At 29.8% G+C, this 18843-nt stretch overlaps 1 protein-coding gene across 1 annotated transcript; it reads right to left on the bottom strand.

The window, feature by feature from the left end:
* Nucleotides 1-15009: 15009 nt before the first annotated feature.
* LOC111040330 (MORN repeat-containing protein 4) lies at nt 15010-18077 on the bottom strand. The gene is made up of 4 exons (XM_022324205.1): nt 17969-18077; nt 16837-17023; nt 16605-16714; nt 15010-16324 (listed from the first exon to the last, which is right to left on the bottom strand). Exons 1-4 carry the CDS (start codon nt 17976-17978, stop codon nt 16170-16172), a joined length of 462 nt encoding a protein of 153 aa, XP_022179897.1. The 5' UTR covers nt 17979-18077; the 3' UTR covers nt 15010-16169.
* Nucleotides 18078-18843: the final 766 nt, after the last annotated feature.

The raw sequence follows: 18843 nt of genomic DNA on the forward strand, positions 1-18843 counted from the left end.
CAAATAATTTTTTTTATACGATTTTAAATTAGTAAATATGTGAAAACTGAGGTACAACATCTATGTACAATATACATACCTTCAGCTGAAGATGGTATCAATGTTAATTTATTTTTATATCAGTACCTATTTATTATGATAAAACGTTTCGAAACAATATTATTAAGTGATATTATATATTATTGTAATGCATAATGATTTGTTGTGTATTATAGACGTTTACTAATTACTGATGAATTATGAATATTAATTATTAAATAATAATGTATAGAACCACTTAAAACATTATAACATTATATTTTTATAAAGTCGTTAGATACTAAAATCATAAAACTACATCCTTGGTAAAGTTTAAAAAAAAAAAGAAAGATATTATTATCTTTTAAGTTTTTTAGTTTCATTCCTATTAATTTTATGATTCTTAGAAATTACACTAAAAACTCATAGGTACGCCTAACCTTTTTTTTCATTCATCCGGTACCTTATACGTCATATCACACTAAACTTATATAATTTAAGTGTTCATATATACCAATAATACAAATATTTTATATAATATTGATTATAAATTATATGTAACACGTGCAAATACACATAAAACATAACCAACCACTATTTTTTTTTTTTTTAATCACTTATGTGTTACCTTATTAACGTTTCATTATTAAAAAAAAAAAAAAACAATGGCATAACATCATAAAGACCTTGTTATAAATTTGTAATGTTGAACAATGTCGCTTTGTTAATTTATTTACATTTTGCATAAAAATGTTGCTAATTTACAAATAAAAAGTTTTGTATACCAAAAATAATTATTAAGTTATTAAATTATTAAATATTTAAAAAGCAATGTTCTTATTTTTGTTAAAAAATGAAAAATGAAATTAAATATTTACTTGTACAGAAAAAATTACAAATTACAAAAAATGAGAGCATAATTATAAGCTATATCTGTTACAAGTTTCTGAATATGTTATTTGAAATCATTGATAAGGCAGTGACGTTTTTGTAAAATTGTACTGGCTACTGTGATGACTGATGCCCCTTAAAAGTAAAAAAAAAATATTAGTGATTTAAATTTAACATTTTGCTGAAATAAAAATAATACCATACCTGTTTAAATGTACGACTGTGTACAATATGGTGTATGACATATATAATGAAATATATTTGTGTACTTTTATGAATATTGTTTGAATATTGTTAAGTCCTGTTAAAAATATTTCATATTTTAAGAATCAACCTAAAAACTTTAAATTTAATATTAATACATTTAAAATGTATACGTATAATATTCCACATTTACACTTATATAAAGTACATAATTCAAACAGATTCGAATAAAAGTAAAACAAGAGGCTTGGGGGTTCGTTGCAGGGGCTGGAAAGGCATTTGTTCCTGATTGAGGGGTGACGGACAAAACAAATATAAAAATATGCTTTTTAAGTTTTCTTTCATTCATTCTTTAAACAATATTTCGTATAAATATATTTGTATTATTGGGGGCAACAAACTCTGTCACCGCTTACCAACCTGCTTTTACGGCAATTCCTTGCATACCTTTGAAAAGGTCTTCAAACCGCAGTTACAATGCACTATAGTAGTAAAAAGGGCATGTGATATATTACATTATATTGTAATTTAGAAATTTGGTTTGAGTAGTATAGTACCTATATAGTAGGTATATGTGATATCTCTATGAGTTTTTTTAATGTATAAATTAATGTACAAACAAAATAATATATATGAATTATAAAATATGTATAAGCAACTATAAATGTTTAGTATAAATTAATAATTGCAATTATTGATAATAGATGTTGAAATTATTTATTCAATGATTTTTTTTCGTGTGCAATGACCTATGGCACACGTCTTGAATATACCTACAATTTTCGAAATAAGGAGCAAAGATAACAAATTACATATGATAATTCCTGGTGCTGGTTTAATGTATTTTCAGTTTATTGAATACCTAGGTGGTTTAAACGTATATAGCAGGTAGGCAGTTGAGTTGATTTAAAGCATACCTAAAAAAAAAAAATGTGTATAATATAATATAATTTCTCGTCTACAAAAAGGAATTCTATTCAACTGAAATGCACAAGCGTGATTTAAAAATGATAAAATCATTTACATTTCCCTACTCGCTTTCATTTCCAAAATTCCACTATAAAATTCAAGGTCGTCCAGTTCTATGCACGAACACAGTATTCTGTGTCATCGTTATTCTATGATATTATTTTATTATACTCTCTCGTTCGTACGCACGCGGTGTTCTTTTGACGCAGGTACACCACACACATAAGCACACACATGCACACACAAACACACTAAGAAGCGCGCGTACACACAATGCACTTCTATGACGTGCTGGTCTCTCGATTATTGTTTCTCGATTGTATTGTTCCACCGAGCCGCCGAATAAAAGGACATTCCTGCAAAGGGGGAAACGGTACAAGCTGCGCACAACGGGAAAACGAAAGGGAAATATTATGAAAAATCCAAACGACCAACCCCGCGGGCTTCCTTGTCCATCTGAGCGGCGATGCCGGTCCGTATCCTATACGCGGTGATGGGGGGGGGGGGGATAAACTAGTTAAAAAGTTCATTGTCTCACACTTTCAGACCTGACTAGCGGTAGTCGGTTTTCTAACTCAACTAGTTTAAATTACTGCAAAAGCTTTTTCAGTTGAATTGATAATAATCTAATATTAAATGTGCGATAAAAGCGATAAATTAAAAAGAAAAAATTTTACGCTAAAAACTTTTGTTGTTGAAGGGAATCGATCAATTAAAAAAAAAAACAATAATAGTAATATGCACCTATCTCCTTGTAGGCACTATAATTTCTGTTTTGTTTCTGGATAGAATAATATAAGGCAGCGGTTCCCAACCTTCTTAGCTGTGCGGGCCACCAATTTTATAAAAAAATCTTTGAGGCCCACATATAGCTCACCTATATACACGAATACAGAAATATATATATGTATATACAAACGTCAGTTGTTAGAACTAAAAATAATTACAAAATCAATTGTTTATCATGAAAAACACTTTATTAAACTTAATCACAAGTTAAACAATTAAATGTGATTTTTGATATTACTTGTCCTTTATGAGAGAATCAATATCGGGATGAAAACTGGATAGTTTTAGAATTAAATCATCTTCAACATTCAGTTAATTTCCTATACTCAGCGTTGATTTGACACTAATTTGACACTACAGAGTGAAGATAATATTGATAGATATTATTATCACCAGAAATATTATTGGGCATGTACTAAAAATATATAATATTAAATGTCATATATGTTTATATGGTTCACGGCCCAATACCACGCTGCTCGAGGCCCACAAGTGCGCCTCGGCCCATCGGTTGGGACCTGCTGATATAAGGTATACATATAGAATATGACTACTAGATAGGTACTATTTATGTGGTCCGTTTCGGTACTAATTGGAAAGAAAAAATTAGATTGGGTAACTCGTTTTGACCCGAGTCGTGTCAATGTATTTTCCACATTAACTTTAAACTTAGCGGGTTTAACTGATTATTTGTTAACTAATCGTTAACTTGCAGCTCGACAACAATAATTACGCCGTGCCAACATAACTCGAATCGATTATTATACAATCAACTTGTCCAACTTTGCGGCTGCACATAATAATATATAGGTACCTGCACATTTAATGCGCGCACGGTGGCTGTCGGTACTAATAATAATAAGTGAGTAAACTGAAACTCGACCGAAAGAGCTTTGTGCGGTGTGCCGTGCCGTGGCAAGCGAGTGAGCAGCCGTGGCGGACCGCGCGCATCGCTGCAGGCGGCGTGAGCGGCCCGAGGGGAGGGGGAAACGTGTGCATAATACACTGCAGTTTAACATGCAACTGTGTAATACACCACTACGGCGGTGATAATAGTAATAATAAAACTGCAACGCCGCGGCCGCAAATGCATTGTGCATTGAGCGCGCGCGGGTGGGCGGCGTTTGTGCGTGTGCAGATTGCAGTGCACAACGCAAACACGCACACACACACGCGCACACACACACGCGCACACACACACACACACGCGATGTATACGTGTGTGAGTGTGTAATAAAGTCGTAATAGCACACGTCCAGCGGTGGCGGTGGCGGCAGCGCGGTCCAGCATCTGCTGCAACGGCCAAGGCCGTCCGCCTCCGGTATCTCGGGCGCACCCTTCCGCCCGCCCGCCCGCGAACGTTTCTTTGTTTCCGGCAACACGACATACGATTTTTGGTTCGTGCGCGTGCGCGAGTGTGGGCTATAATGATAATGATGTCGATACGATATATTATCATACATAGGCAGAGTAGGTCGTTTTACGAGTGTGACAATAATATTATATCGTTATCGTTAGCGCAGCAATAATATAACAACAATGCATAATATAATATATTTTATGGGTACCGCCTACGCACGAAAAGGACGTGGTGCCAAGTCCAGTTTCCGCTCACAGGCGGCAGACGACACGCTAAATGATGATGGTCATTTTCTTATTAGCTAGGGATGGGTCGAACTTGGGGTTTTCCGGACTCCAACTCAAACTACAACATTCCACGAACTGTTCGGAGCATTCGATTTCCATTAAATTATAGTCGTTTCCAACGAACAACCGTTTGAATTTCTCGAAGTTCGGAGTGTTCGAGAATTCGATCGGTATTCGAGACACGTTTCTAATAATTTTAATGGACCACACATAGGACCCATCGGTCATCACTGAATGTTGAACATATTTTATGTTTTTATAAAATATATCGTAGAAAATTCCCGCACCCAGCTATACAGGTATTAGGTGCTATAATAAAGTACATTGTACGTACTCTGATGCCCACCTCTTGGCTGTTGCACACTTGACTGTAAGACGACAGAATACATAGTATAAGTGCATACAGTAACTATTTTCCAACAATAAATTCGTAGAAAAATTATTATTTTATTTCTCATACCGTTTATTGTTTTTTTTTCGGTAGTATTTTCTGCTGGTTGAAGTGATTAAAATGACTGCAATGAGTATACTGTCTATGCGTATTTCTATGTCGTCAACATTTAATTGTCTTAGAGATGACTTATCGTTTTGAAATTTGTTGGTATAAATAAATCCAACTAAAGTTTACACATTTTGACATCCTGTAATGTTAAAAAAAAAAAAATTCAAGCCTGGTTGTTAGAATTAAGGACCAATGGTTTATGTATAATAAATGTTTATTTTGTCACGAGCATTGTAAATCCTAGTTGCACCACTGATCATTTGAATAAGAATTGTTTGTTTTCTTCATAGGGGTTCCGTTTCTGAACTAGGGTAGATACCTGTTATTTATTGCCCTGGTGAACCACTGTCCAAGTAACTGAGCGATCGTTCCCTCTGTATAATCACTAGTACCGATCAGTTCGGCTGCCACGGTGAACAGATCATAATAATTCATTTTATGATATCATTTGACACATTTGCAAAATGTGATGCCCAAGTGCACAACTCGTGATGTTATGTAAATGTACATCACATAAACCATGATTTTCTTTGAAAATATAAGAATTTTCAAGTTCTATAGTTAACTGGTTTTCATTTTTTTTCAAAAGTGTTCGCAAAATATTGGTGACTGGTAAAGGTGGTAACATCTGCACACTCAAATCGAATACCACATAACAGCCCCCATTAAAACAAAAAAAAACTATCCCTCAGATTTTTTTTCTGTATGCTCGTATTAATCAAATTTATAGTGTGTGAAGTGTGCACCAAAAATTTGGTGAATTTTAACGCGTTTATATTAATTGATGACTTATAGTAGGATAGGTAATAACTTGTAACCATTAGTTACTTGTTACGGATTTTTTAATTGTTCACACTATACTCGCATTTTCAGGGCCACCATAATACGATAGCTGTATAATATATTATTGTTGCGTAGTATAGCGTAGTCGTGCTCCCTTCGTTGTTATACGCGAAATCGGTTCGGCAACTGACACTTGTCATTGTCACCTTGTCGTCGTTGCATTATGATTTACGATTGTCCGAGGTGAATAAAACTGTAAAATAAAAAATATATATTAATATCGATGTCTATACCTACTCTATATCGTAATAATAGTAATACTATAGTAATAATATTATTATAGTCACGCGTATTCCATTCGTCGCGCGACGGTCTTAATCGTTTGTTGTGATAGTTATTTGTTTTTTGCTCTATGCTTGATATTCGTTTTTCTTTTCCTAATATTATTCAACGCGTGTACATGTCGCGATAAATAATACAACATAATGTCTCACAAACGTTTAAATAATATATTAATATGCACGGTTAATACACATAAGTGATTATTGATCGTCATTGCAATATATTATGCGTATATATTATAAGTAATAACTCTATAGAATCAGGAGTATTTAGACATTTTCATGGGAAGGGGCCCAGATAATTTTTCCAACATTGGCCATTGGCCCCACGCACTTTCCAATATCACACTATTGGAAATTTGTAACGGGTTTAATTAATACAAGTACAACTTATACAAACTGTTTTGACTTTTGTTGCTCACATTTTGATTTTAACAAAAGTATTATCTTTTTCAACTGGTGATTAATAAAATTCAACCAAATTCCCAAATGCTAACTCTTCTTTGTCAGTAAAATTTGAACTAAATAAAGTTCAATTCCCTCCCAAAAATATCAGGAAAATTTAAAAATGCTTTCAGTATTCTGTGAACTTGCTACATTTGATTATAAATAATATCTCGTAAATCCAGGCTACACCATTGAATTTTAGGTTCAATTATTGCATTATTATCAGACATCAGTGTTGTGCCAAAAATAGATATTTTTAACAATTATTATTGGAGCAAGTGTACTGTGTAGGTACTTATAATAATTTAACAAGACGTTATTTTGAATACTTCTCAAATATTATGGCATACGTCGGAACTAAATAATTATTATTATTGATTTATTACATAGTACATACCTACATTTGCCATGTTTTTACCATCAAAAAACTTGTTTATAAGTTTATAACACGAGTAATCAGTTAGTTATGAAGTAAACTATACCTGTACGTGGATAATTGAGTATTACCCCTCCCCGCAACAAATGTTTACAGTTGACAATGAATTCAAGTATTTACAATTACAAGTTTGTTATTGTTTGAGACATGATAATTAAATAAATATAATTCCGAATTAGGTTATAATTGTATTACCTAATAATACATAACATAAATTATATACATATACTATAATATAGTAGTATAGTATAATTATATGTAGTATGTATATTAAAGTTATAATGGTGGAAGCCGGTAGGCACCCATGTATACAAATGAAGATAATAATGTTGATTTTAGTATTTTTTTTTTTTTTTGTTACTCCTCTCTTGAATATGATATTTTGACTTACACTTTTTTTAAATATTAACATGATTCGCCAATTCACACGCGTACACAATAATAACTATTCGTTTTTCGCATGCGTATCGTATATTAATATTACGGAAAACGATATTAAATTGTTCTCTACCGTGGTTGAAAATATACAAACCTAACCATTATTATTATCTATTAGTTATTACTTATTTGATACGTAATGGGCTGTCTTGAAAAATTCGAAACGCGTAATCACAAACCACCAGATCGGATTATACGAGTAAATCGCGTATGTGTGTTTGTGGCTTGAGCTCTGCAATACCTTTAAAGGCACATACGTATTGGTAGTTTCATATTATACCTACGTTATTTTTTTTGTTTCAAGAAATAACACATTAGACTCATGCGACGTATTATTATGGACTGTGTATGTATTAATAATCGTTTAAGCAGTGTAAACTAACAACGTATAAACTGGGTTATATATGGAGACGACTAGACGGTCAGACGGTATTCACGTCAATCAATCTTAACTTAAAACCAATATACAGGTATAAAGATCACCAGAGCACACAACTCCTTAAAAAATAATTTACAACAGTTTTCGTCTGAAAATGTCTATCTAATGTATTAATAAGTCGACGCTCAGTAGACAAAATTAATGAGTAAAAAAAACACGTATTATTATTTTGGAATTCGCTCACACAACTGCAATAATTTCGGAGCCTCCAGTGTGGTTTTGAACACAATAATAATATTTATATACATATAAATTTATTTGAATTTTTAATAAGCTATCTACATAATAGTTATTGATAATATTACATATGATGTGATGAAGAAAACAATATTTATACAGATCGATTTTATAGTAAAAAATTTTTGTTCCGATAACGAACACCTAGTAAACTAATACTTTAGTATTATATTGCAAAGGTCTTGGTCACTTATCAAGGTTAAATAAATTGTTAATATAAGCCATCACAATGGAAACACGTCAAAAATTATTATAAAATACAATAATGTACATTGACAATAAGTATGCCTATATTCATAATATTACATAGACATACAGTGTACAATTTTACTATATTCAAGCTCTAAACTGCAGTAACTTATTACAAAAACCTGGTGGTTTTTTTTATAACTTTTTATGTTTTCGCCCATTCAGATATACAATTGGTGGCATTATTTTTTTAGTTCAACAAATGCCCAAAAAACAAATTATATATCTGCAGTCCAATGCAAGATTATACTATATTATTACGACGCTTATCATAAATGGATCTAAAGTCGACCCAGTGGCCCGATAGTAAAAACTATTGGCAACGTAGCATTATGCACTTGGCAGTTTATAAAAGTTGGCAAAGATTGTCGTTCGAAAGGAAGGCCAAGGTCAGCAGAATGCAGCGATAATAATAGTCAAAGTGCACTGTACAAATATAAAAAAGAAAACCTGTGATCATACAGAGTGCATTATAAGTATAATAGTAAGGATACTATGTAATGCCATCATCAACGCGCAGTTCGCAAGCTGTTTTTAAGTATATAGAAAATTAATAAACATTGAAAAATATAATTTCTATTTGTAATTTACTTAATCGTTTTATAATGAATCCACATTTTGTCACTTACACAGAAAAGCAATACAATAATGTTTATAATATTCATGTCACATTACTGATTGTTGATATCCTAAAATTATAAATTCCTAGTCAACTATCTTCAGAATAATATAATATTATTATCACCGAGCCTTTATTTGGATTTATAGTTACTATTTATTTACATAAGCTCTGAATCACGGATGCAGTTGGCAGTTATCCTATTGGCACTGCATCGAATTATATTTATAACGTAAAAAACACTATTTAAAATAGATATTATATTGAACGGATCACCTACTATTTTTTTTTTATTATTATTATTATTCATCTCATTACCAATTATAATGTACAATATCAAAGTGATTAAATATGTATCTATTTTCCCCTAGTTTTCCGATCTAGATTTTGCTTTGTTATGTAACAATACCTATGTTCGAAGCTTAAATAACGTAGTTGCATTAAATAGGTACCTACTATTATATTGGTATATAGATCTAATCACGCATAGAATATGTGGAATAGATCAATATATCTGCCGGCCCTCTACAATATATTGGACGTATTAAAAAATAATAATCATCACAATAATAACGCGAATCATTAAAATAACACAAATGACAATCGTTTGTATTTCCTCCAATGCAGAGGGGCCCTCTCCGCCCCCTTCCTCTATATTTGTATATATACCTACTCGATTGAATGCATTTTTGTCCTTGACCAAGAACGATTTTTATCAATGCGCATACAGAGCGCTTTGCAGTGTGCGTATTCCGTTTCATACGATTTCCTGTGCTCACGCCCCCTCCCACCCCGTACCCAGTTAACCGTACACGGAATGGATAGGCAAACAAGCGGGAAGGGCCTCTATAATAATAATTGCCTCGCAATGCATTTTCAACTGCATTCACTTCCTGGTGCAAATTGACCTTGATAGACGGTATAATGCATGTGACGTGGGGGGAGAATCTTAAATTTTTTATCCGGCCGCCCATACGCGAGGTTTGCAGAACGCTAATCAGCAACTATATTATTATGTAGGACGTAGATATTATATTAATGCATATATGTCTATATACATTACGTGTATATAGGTACAAACTAAACAATTTATTATTATATGTAGATGATGAGTAGCAGATATTATATTGTAATATGTGCACGGCAACAGCATTAATACGATACGCACTTGTGATTTATGACACGGCCAACCGTGGTCGGGGTATACTGTCAACGTGTCTTTCGTTATATCAAATGCATCATATTTTTAACATTTTTTGTGATTAAAAAATGCGCTGCCAAGTAATATTAAAGTATAAAAAGCGGTCACAGCGGCGGCTCTGCAAATACGCATCATAGATAGTTGGGTAGGTAGGTATCTACACGACATAATATTATAGAATGCAATTCATAACAAACGGTTTGTCGTCAATTTGCAAGCACGTGATAAATGCAACAATCAGCTGTTTCTGATTAGTCAGGACTAGGTCAAGGTGACCTTGATATTGGATATATAACATATTATATATAATATTATATGATGTGTGTGTGTGCTTGTGTGTGCATTGCGTACAGTTCAACTGCAGTATATGACGTGTACTTAACCCGCAGTATATAATTAATTGCGACATATTGTACTTGTACTTATATACTTATATATATAATTAATATGTGTATATATATATATATATGCGTATTATGAATTATTGTTTTTAAAATGGACTTACTATTATTTATTTAATTATTATTAATTAATCGATATCTTAATGTGATTCGAGTGGAAATAATATAGGTGTTAAGATGTTAGCAGATGATTACAAAAAAAAAAAAAAAAATACAGATACCTTTACTTATATCGATGGTACGACCGACACCTTACCCCGTGAATAATACACAACAACAGAATTACGATTTAATTAACGTTAAATTCTCATACAATATTCATATATTATATAGGTATGAACTGTTTTTAAATTTGACGAAATCGGTAGCGTGTTTTGAACTCATTGTTGAGTAACGAGTTTTAAATAATATCTGGTTCTAGTATAAGTCATCATATTATAATATAATTAAATAAATAATAATAATTAAATAACTTGCTGGTATTCATATTATATAGCAACAACTCGCTGTAGATGTTATACATAGAACTATATACAACTTTAGTACTCTAATATACATACATGTCTGTTGGCGTACCTATGTTTTTAAATCATTATCAAGGCGATACTTAGCAATATTTGTTTAAATAATTAATTTATTATTAAACATGGAAATATAATATTAAAAATGTTAAACTGCGTGTTTATACATTTTATACAATAATTTTCCTTATTATCTATTACGTTTATATAATAATATCGTTAGCATAATATGTATTTTTTATAGCATGAACGTAAAATACTGACATACAGAGTAAATAATTTATTGGTTAAAGTGCATAACTTATATTAGTGCATTAGTGCGTGCATTAGTGCATGACTTATATAGTTATATTAGCATGTCTTCATATTTTCATTGTAATAGATAAACATCTAATTTTAATATAATGTACAATAATACACTTTTTGACTTTTTAGAATTTTTTTATTTCATCATCATAATTATAAATTAAAAATATATTAAGACAAAAATTGCAGTTAGAGTTTTCTAGTTTGTAAATGTTTTAAATGTTGTATATTATAATATCTTATGTAAATTCATACCATACAAATTACAATATAGGCATAGGTTTATTAGTATAATGGTAAATTATACTTAGGTACCTATATGGATATTATTCATTGGATGTATAAAAAATACATGCAAGTGTTTGTTTCTTAATTACGCTATACAAATTACTAATTCAAATGACATACGAGTTAACATTCTGCATTTTCAACTTATTAATAGGCATTTTCTATAAAACATAAATTTTATTTTGGAACTCTCCCAACAAAGATAATAAAAATAATAAATACAAATTTATGAATTCATTTTCATAAACATCGTTTTTTCTACTATCTATTAACATAAAATTGTGTAAACACCTGTGTGAACTTGAATTACAGAAGGTTCAATTAATTAACATTTTAATCAATTTATGTTGTTCGGAATTGTTTTGAATTTGTATTTCATCAAAACTCTATATTATATAATATTACGTAGATACGTATACTATACTTATGGTAAGATTTCTGTAAGTCATTAACTTTTTTATAATTTTAAAAGTCTTATTAAATGTATATAAATTATTTAATATTTAAATTTATTGTCCTATAAACTCATAATAAAAAAAATATATATTCTTAAAACGTAAAAATCTAAGAATGGCAAAATATTATATGAGGATATTTAAATAGTTAAAAACATGACTCATAATATATTTTCTATGAATAAATCCTAGTAAAATTGTTATGTACTTATCTATGCTGTTTTAAAGTTAGTCAGCAAGAGCCAATCGGTGGACACTAGAGTAGGTATAATATGCATTATTATAGTACGAGTGGGCGGGAATAAACCTTGGTACGAGAACAAACACGACTTACGACTAAACGATGGACATTGAACACCCCATAGCTATTATACTTTTTACCTATTCGTAGATATGATAGCACAATATAGTTTACTAGCTATGCCCATACGTCCTGGTCCTACAAAACTACCTACTGTTATACGAACGTTCAAGTGGAAAATATAAAATTATGAGCAATTTGTATTGATTGTTATTAGTTGATGGTAACTACGTCGATATGATTAAAATTGTAAGTTCAAAACTTAGAAAATAATAACATATTATATCATATACATAGGCAAAAAGTAAATTGCCTACATAATAAAACAATATACATAAAATATATACCATAATATGTTAAATTGTTAAATATACTTCTCATATTATCCTAGACCACAATAATATATACATTATAATATAGAATGTATCAACTATAATTTATTCGTCGCATTCAAATCTGTAACTTTCTATTAGAGCAAGCATCTATATAGTAGGAAGTACATTAGGAACCACAAAAAGTGTCCGTGGTTTAGAATAATGTAAAACATAATAGTTTTCTTTACAATGTTTTATTGAATTCTTTACAGCATTGTTTTATTTATTTATAATTTACATACACACAGAGTATATTTTATATCAGTGCAAAATGTTTATCCTGCACACAATGTCAAACAACTTTTTACAATAGTATATTCAATTTATCTCATACTATAAACTATAAGCTATGCTCACCATCCACTCTAGATTTTATACAACTACCCCCCCCCGAGATGTTTTAACTAAAGTGATTTTAACATTTAAAGACAATGCTTTAATCATAATTTTTTTTTCAGTTACCTCGACATTTATATAAGCACAATACTATTTTCAAAACTTTTTTTACGTATTATAGAGAGATAACCATGAATAAGTATAACTGTACATGTATTATGAACTATTTAGCTGTACCTACTACTGTAATAATTTTACAATGATGTGTATTTGTTTGCATTGATAAAAAAACAGTTTGAAAATGAAAAAATTCCTGGTGATGCTTTGTTATAATAACAGTTAAAAAATATTAGAATTACATGGACACCATTTTTTTTTTATTAGCATTTAAATTTTGTCTATAAATTAAATATTTTAACAAATAATAACGATTTTAGTTGTTTTGTTGTAATTTAAAAATATTATTTGGAGTAGTGGACTGACGTTTTGTGGGGTAACCACGTACCCCTCCACTCCGTTCATCTAAACATTTTTAACTTTAATTACTTATAAATTATAAGTTATAACTAATAAACAATTCTTCCTAAAATTATTCTGCATTCAAAAATTAAATGAGAGCTATAAGTCATCATTCAAAAAAGTAAAAAACTTAAAAAATTATAAGGATAAAAATATTTTAAAATATAATTTGTTTTTTTAAACACGTTTATTTGTAACAAATTGACGCCGTGTAAAAAAAAAATTTTCAAAAACATTAATAAGTTTAAGAATAATGAGTGGCTCATGATAAAAGAATCACAATACATTATTACATTTTATACGCGCAATGACATTTCAAAATGCAATGTTTCCGGCAAAAATTAATTCACCCTACCTACTGTATTAATTGCAGTAAAATAAATAACTTTAGCAATAATTTCATTAAATATACACAGTAATATAGGTTGATTGACTTACGCTCAGAATCGTTTTTCTTCTTCAATGATATAATATCGTTGAATTCAAATTTGACACATTCATTACAGTGACCCACATGACACCCTACATACTATATAGTATATATAGCAGAGCAGTACCCATTTGCCTACTTTTTATATATGTGTCTTGTTTGAAATGAAAACTGTATTATAATAGTGATGAGTCCAATAAAATTATCCTTTACTTAGAGTGGTTCAGTACCTGGATATTTCTCTTTTGTGCATGATTTTACTCCACCTAATACCATAAAGGCGCAAGATTCTGTCAGTGGTTCAGAGATTGATAGAGTTACATGAAGTAACGACTTGGGCGTTATTTTCACTGCTGATCTTAACTTCCGTCCTAACATTGGATCTATCTTATCAAATTAACTTTAAAACTCCACATCGCTCCACCAGGTCCAGAGTTCCCTTTTCTGTGCCTTTACATAGCACCAACTATGGTAGAAACCAATTGACCGCCTAATACATCTGGGTAACTAGGACCCTACCTTTCTGAGTGAATTCCCATACTGTATTCTTGATTTTATTTTGTTATATTTCATTTTTTTGTTATTATATAATGTATTTCATGTATAGTTTTTGTTTATGCTGTTACCATAATATGAATATCTTATTCTTTATGTCTTAATTATTATAATTTATGAATTTTGTACCTGTAATTTTACTGTACTATTGGGCCACCGCCCGTTATAAATGATAAATAAATAAATAAATAAATAAAATTAATATTCGATGAAATGGTTTTCTTAAAATAAACTTCTAAAAGGGAGAAAAATATATAACTGATTGGCAGAATTTTAGAATAAATAATGAATAAATACAAACTTTACTTAGGTAATTATCGTTCTTGGATGTAGTTATATAATTTTCATAAATATTAATAAATGTAAATATAATAATTCTAATTATACTATTATTAAGTGGTATCAATTCAAAACGATATGTTTACATTATAGGTACCTATATTATTATATTTATAAAACATTATGTTAATATTACTTATTATCACATAGCCACATAGGTATGGCAGTATTTGTGTATTTGTAGTGTGTATACACTTATTTATCACATGTTGTACTAGTGCAAGGTCAAGTTCACTAGGTTAGAAATGCAGGATCCAAAATACATATAACTAGTAACTACCCAGTGTAACAGAATATTATGTAATTGATATCTACTACTTTAATATAATACTTATAAATTATAATAATATAGATACCTCTAATCTATAATATAATATAAACACATTTCGATTAAAATAAGAATTCAATTACACTAAATCAATCATTATTATTTATTTAGATAGGTAAACTTTATTCAATGTATTAAATGCCATACTTGTTAAGTATACAAAAACTCAATAACTATTGTGTATTATACTAAATTTTAATTCTGTATTCATTTTACCAAATACAAAATCAAAAAACAAATATTTAAATTTAAAAATAAACCAATCTGTGAATATCATTGGTAGATGACTATCTAATTTATTCTCTCTCCGTTAAGATTATTATCTAAAATTCTAAGGCACCTCGGAGGCTTTTATTGATGTTTTAATTTTAAAGCAAGTTATGTTCGTTTTAAGATTTACAAAAAACTACAGATTTAAAATGCTTTTAAGTTTACTTTGTAATTAAGATATCGTTAAAATCCTCAGAGATGCTTTAGAATCTAGACGGACTAGATGATAATCTAACCTTTATTTTTTATAATTGATAAATCACTCTAATTTTAAAAATAACAAGATAAAATGGATTAAGATGAACGTGAAATTTGCTATGATATACCTATATGTTTTTAAGACAAAGACAACAATGTGTGTGTGGTGTCCTTTTAACATTAAAACTATTGAGAATTACAAAATCGTTTGAGATAAAAAAAAAATCCCATTTCTAGTAGATTATTTATCAAGAATTATAATATTTTTTTTTTTTGTATTTTGCAAGATCTATTTTTTTATTTTTTACACTATACGTAGAAAATTGTATTAAAAAAAATTATGTTTGTTCAGTTTGTATTCTTGCCATCAATGCTGCTCGTTGTGCATCTGTAACTACAGCCGGACATTTTTTCTTCTGTACAAATTTGCAATCTTTGAAAAATCCTTCGTGCCTTGGAAGCCCGTGGGATCCATCCTTAAACGTTACTAAACCTATACAATTTCAAAAATCATACTACATATTTTATGGAAGAATATATTATTTGATTTAGTATACAATATAATATGTAAGCCTGTATAAGAATTATTATACACAAACCTATGCGCATATCACACATTCGTATAACCTAAATACTTATATTATAGTATATTAGTAAAGATTTTTATAGTTTTATTTATACATAAAAATATATAAAATATATAGTGATCTTAGCTCTCGAGTCTGCGTGTTTGAATAGTTTTATTTAAATGCAAGTACTGAAATCTGTATTACCTAATCCCCAAATACGGCCACCTCGAAATTGTCCTTCGTACTTCATGCCATCAGCCCTCCAAAACATCCCGTGACCATGAAACCATCCTTCCATAAATTCTCCTTCGTATCTGCAATGTATTCATATAAATAAAAAATGCACTAATAAGTCATTGAACCATTAACGTACTATGTTTGAATAATTACAACGATGTTTCATTGCTATACATTATTTATTTTTTTAAGTATCTACCTCGCTCCATCCGGGTACTGGAGAACTCCAAGACCCGAGCAAAGTCCATTGCTAAATCCTCCTTCATAGCGTGTGTTGTCTTTTAACTGGACGTGACCTAAGCCGTGTTTTCGACCTCGATCGTTCCAGTCTCCTATGTATTTCGTACCATCCTCGTACACATAAGCTCCAAATTTGGTAACCCTAGCTAAAAAACATATATATATATATTTGCGATATTGTTATAAATCGTTGTTCCAACAATACCTTTTAAATACAGTTGCTTAGTAGAGGTGAAAAGTTATTTATTTTTTATTAACAAATCTGCCATTAAAAATTATAGTAGATTAAATAAAGTATTAGATACAGCTTCTACACGCCCACCAATAAAGTATTTTGTATATTTTTAATACAACCGTTTACTGAAAACTAAAACTACCTAGGTATTTATAACAATTAAAAATTATTATTAATTATTAGATATAATTAAATTTTTGATTCAAAAATGTTTGAATAAGTTTAAAAAAGATGAATAAGCGATAAATAAAATAATTGTTATTTAAAATAAGACCATCGCAATAAAACAAATAAAACCTAAACATTACATAAAATTATATACATACCACCAATTATATATTCTACATTTCTACATAGTATACACCATACAATATATATTATTTTTGTAAATGTCATTAGTTTCATATGCCAAATGAACTAACTTAACTAGGTAGGTATCAGGTATGTATTTTTTATTTCCATAAAATAACTATCACTTATCTGCGTTAGTATTTAGACATCAGAAGTTAAAATGTTCGTCAACAGATTGTATTTAAATATATATTTTATTCATCAAATAATAATATCATCATAGTTCGTCATTGATTAGATTATCAATTATTTGCACTATTGTATTTGTATATATTAAACAAATATTATTTTTTTATTCTAAAATGTGTATACCTACTTAAAACGTATTCTTTCATTATTTTTTAAGCAAGTAAATACTAAATTACTTATTATAGGTACTATAACACTTATTATGTTACTATAACATTTTATATTTAATTATTAAATCTACTTATAGGCAACGTTGACAATTTACACTTGTATTATCTAGTCTTTTCAGTATGAATTAGTACAAAAATGATCTCACCTGGCTGCATAGTTGTACTCCAAAATGTACACGATATGTATAAAATGGTAGATACTAACGTTATTGAAAGTAACAAAAGCTAAGAATGTTTTATTCTTATGAGGTTTCATTGTCTGCTATCGATTAGCGTTCATACTATATTTAATTTAATTAAGCGTAGGTTGTGTAGGTATCTATGCTTACAAGTATGACGTACGTATGACCAATCATAGCCTTGTACTCCAAATTTAAATATTATAAATTGATTTTTAGACGTTACTCTAAAGTCTAGATAATGAGCCATGTACATGGTTAGGTTGACTAAATATTTTTACATAAGGAATTTTGTACTTAATTTTGGGTGTTTATTATTTTGGGTCGTATATTGAGTCACGTTGTTGAGTACAATTGAGCACGTTTTACCTTTTTGGGTAGGTAGACGATTGCGCGCAATGCCGGAATGACAAAGAACACGATTTGGACTCTTCAACGGCGTTCGACTGCACGTAAAATTGGAAGCGACGTTGTCATACGTTTCTAAAACAAATTACAACTATTTCAAAATTATTTTTAATATTCAAATACATGTACAAATATATCCTTTCAGAAACTAATTAAATACATTTACTCAAAGAGTTATATTAGCTTAAAAAAAAATATTATCATCTTCTAAATTCGAATGGTTACATTTACATAGATTAGCACATTTAAGGATAGGTAGTCCCCAAATTTTTTCATGTTAATTTTTAAATTTTAATAATCATTGTGCGAGTATCCATAACCATAAGATAATATGAAAAAGATATAGGGGTTTCAGCACCCCCGGTTTTTTTTATTGAAATTGGGCTCCTCATTAGACCTAAGTATTTTACTAATTGGAAGGTGGTGATTGAAGT

Source organism: Myzus persicae, unplaced genomic scaffold, assembly GCF_001856785.1.
Source record: "Myzus persicae strain clone G006 unplaced genomic scaffold, MPER_G0061.0, whole genome shotgun sequence".
Taxonomy (NCBI): domain Eukaryota; kingdom Metazoa; phylum Arthropoda; class Insecta; order Hemiptera; family Aphididae; genus Myzus; species Myzus persicae.

Bases quoted from the DNA above. Each gene is read 5' to 3' on its own strand.
- LOC111040330 (XM_022324205.1), bottom strand. The intron at 16,715-16,836 runs GTAGATACTTAA...AATACATTGCAG, and splicing joins CAGTACCCGGATGGAGCGAG to ATACGAAGGAGAATTTATGG. The intron at 16,325-16,604 runs GTAATACAGATT...GAAATTGTATAG, and splicing joins TGGCCGTATTTGGGGATTAG to GTTTAGTAACGTTTAAGGAT.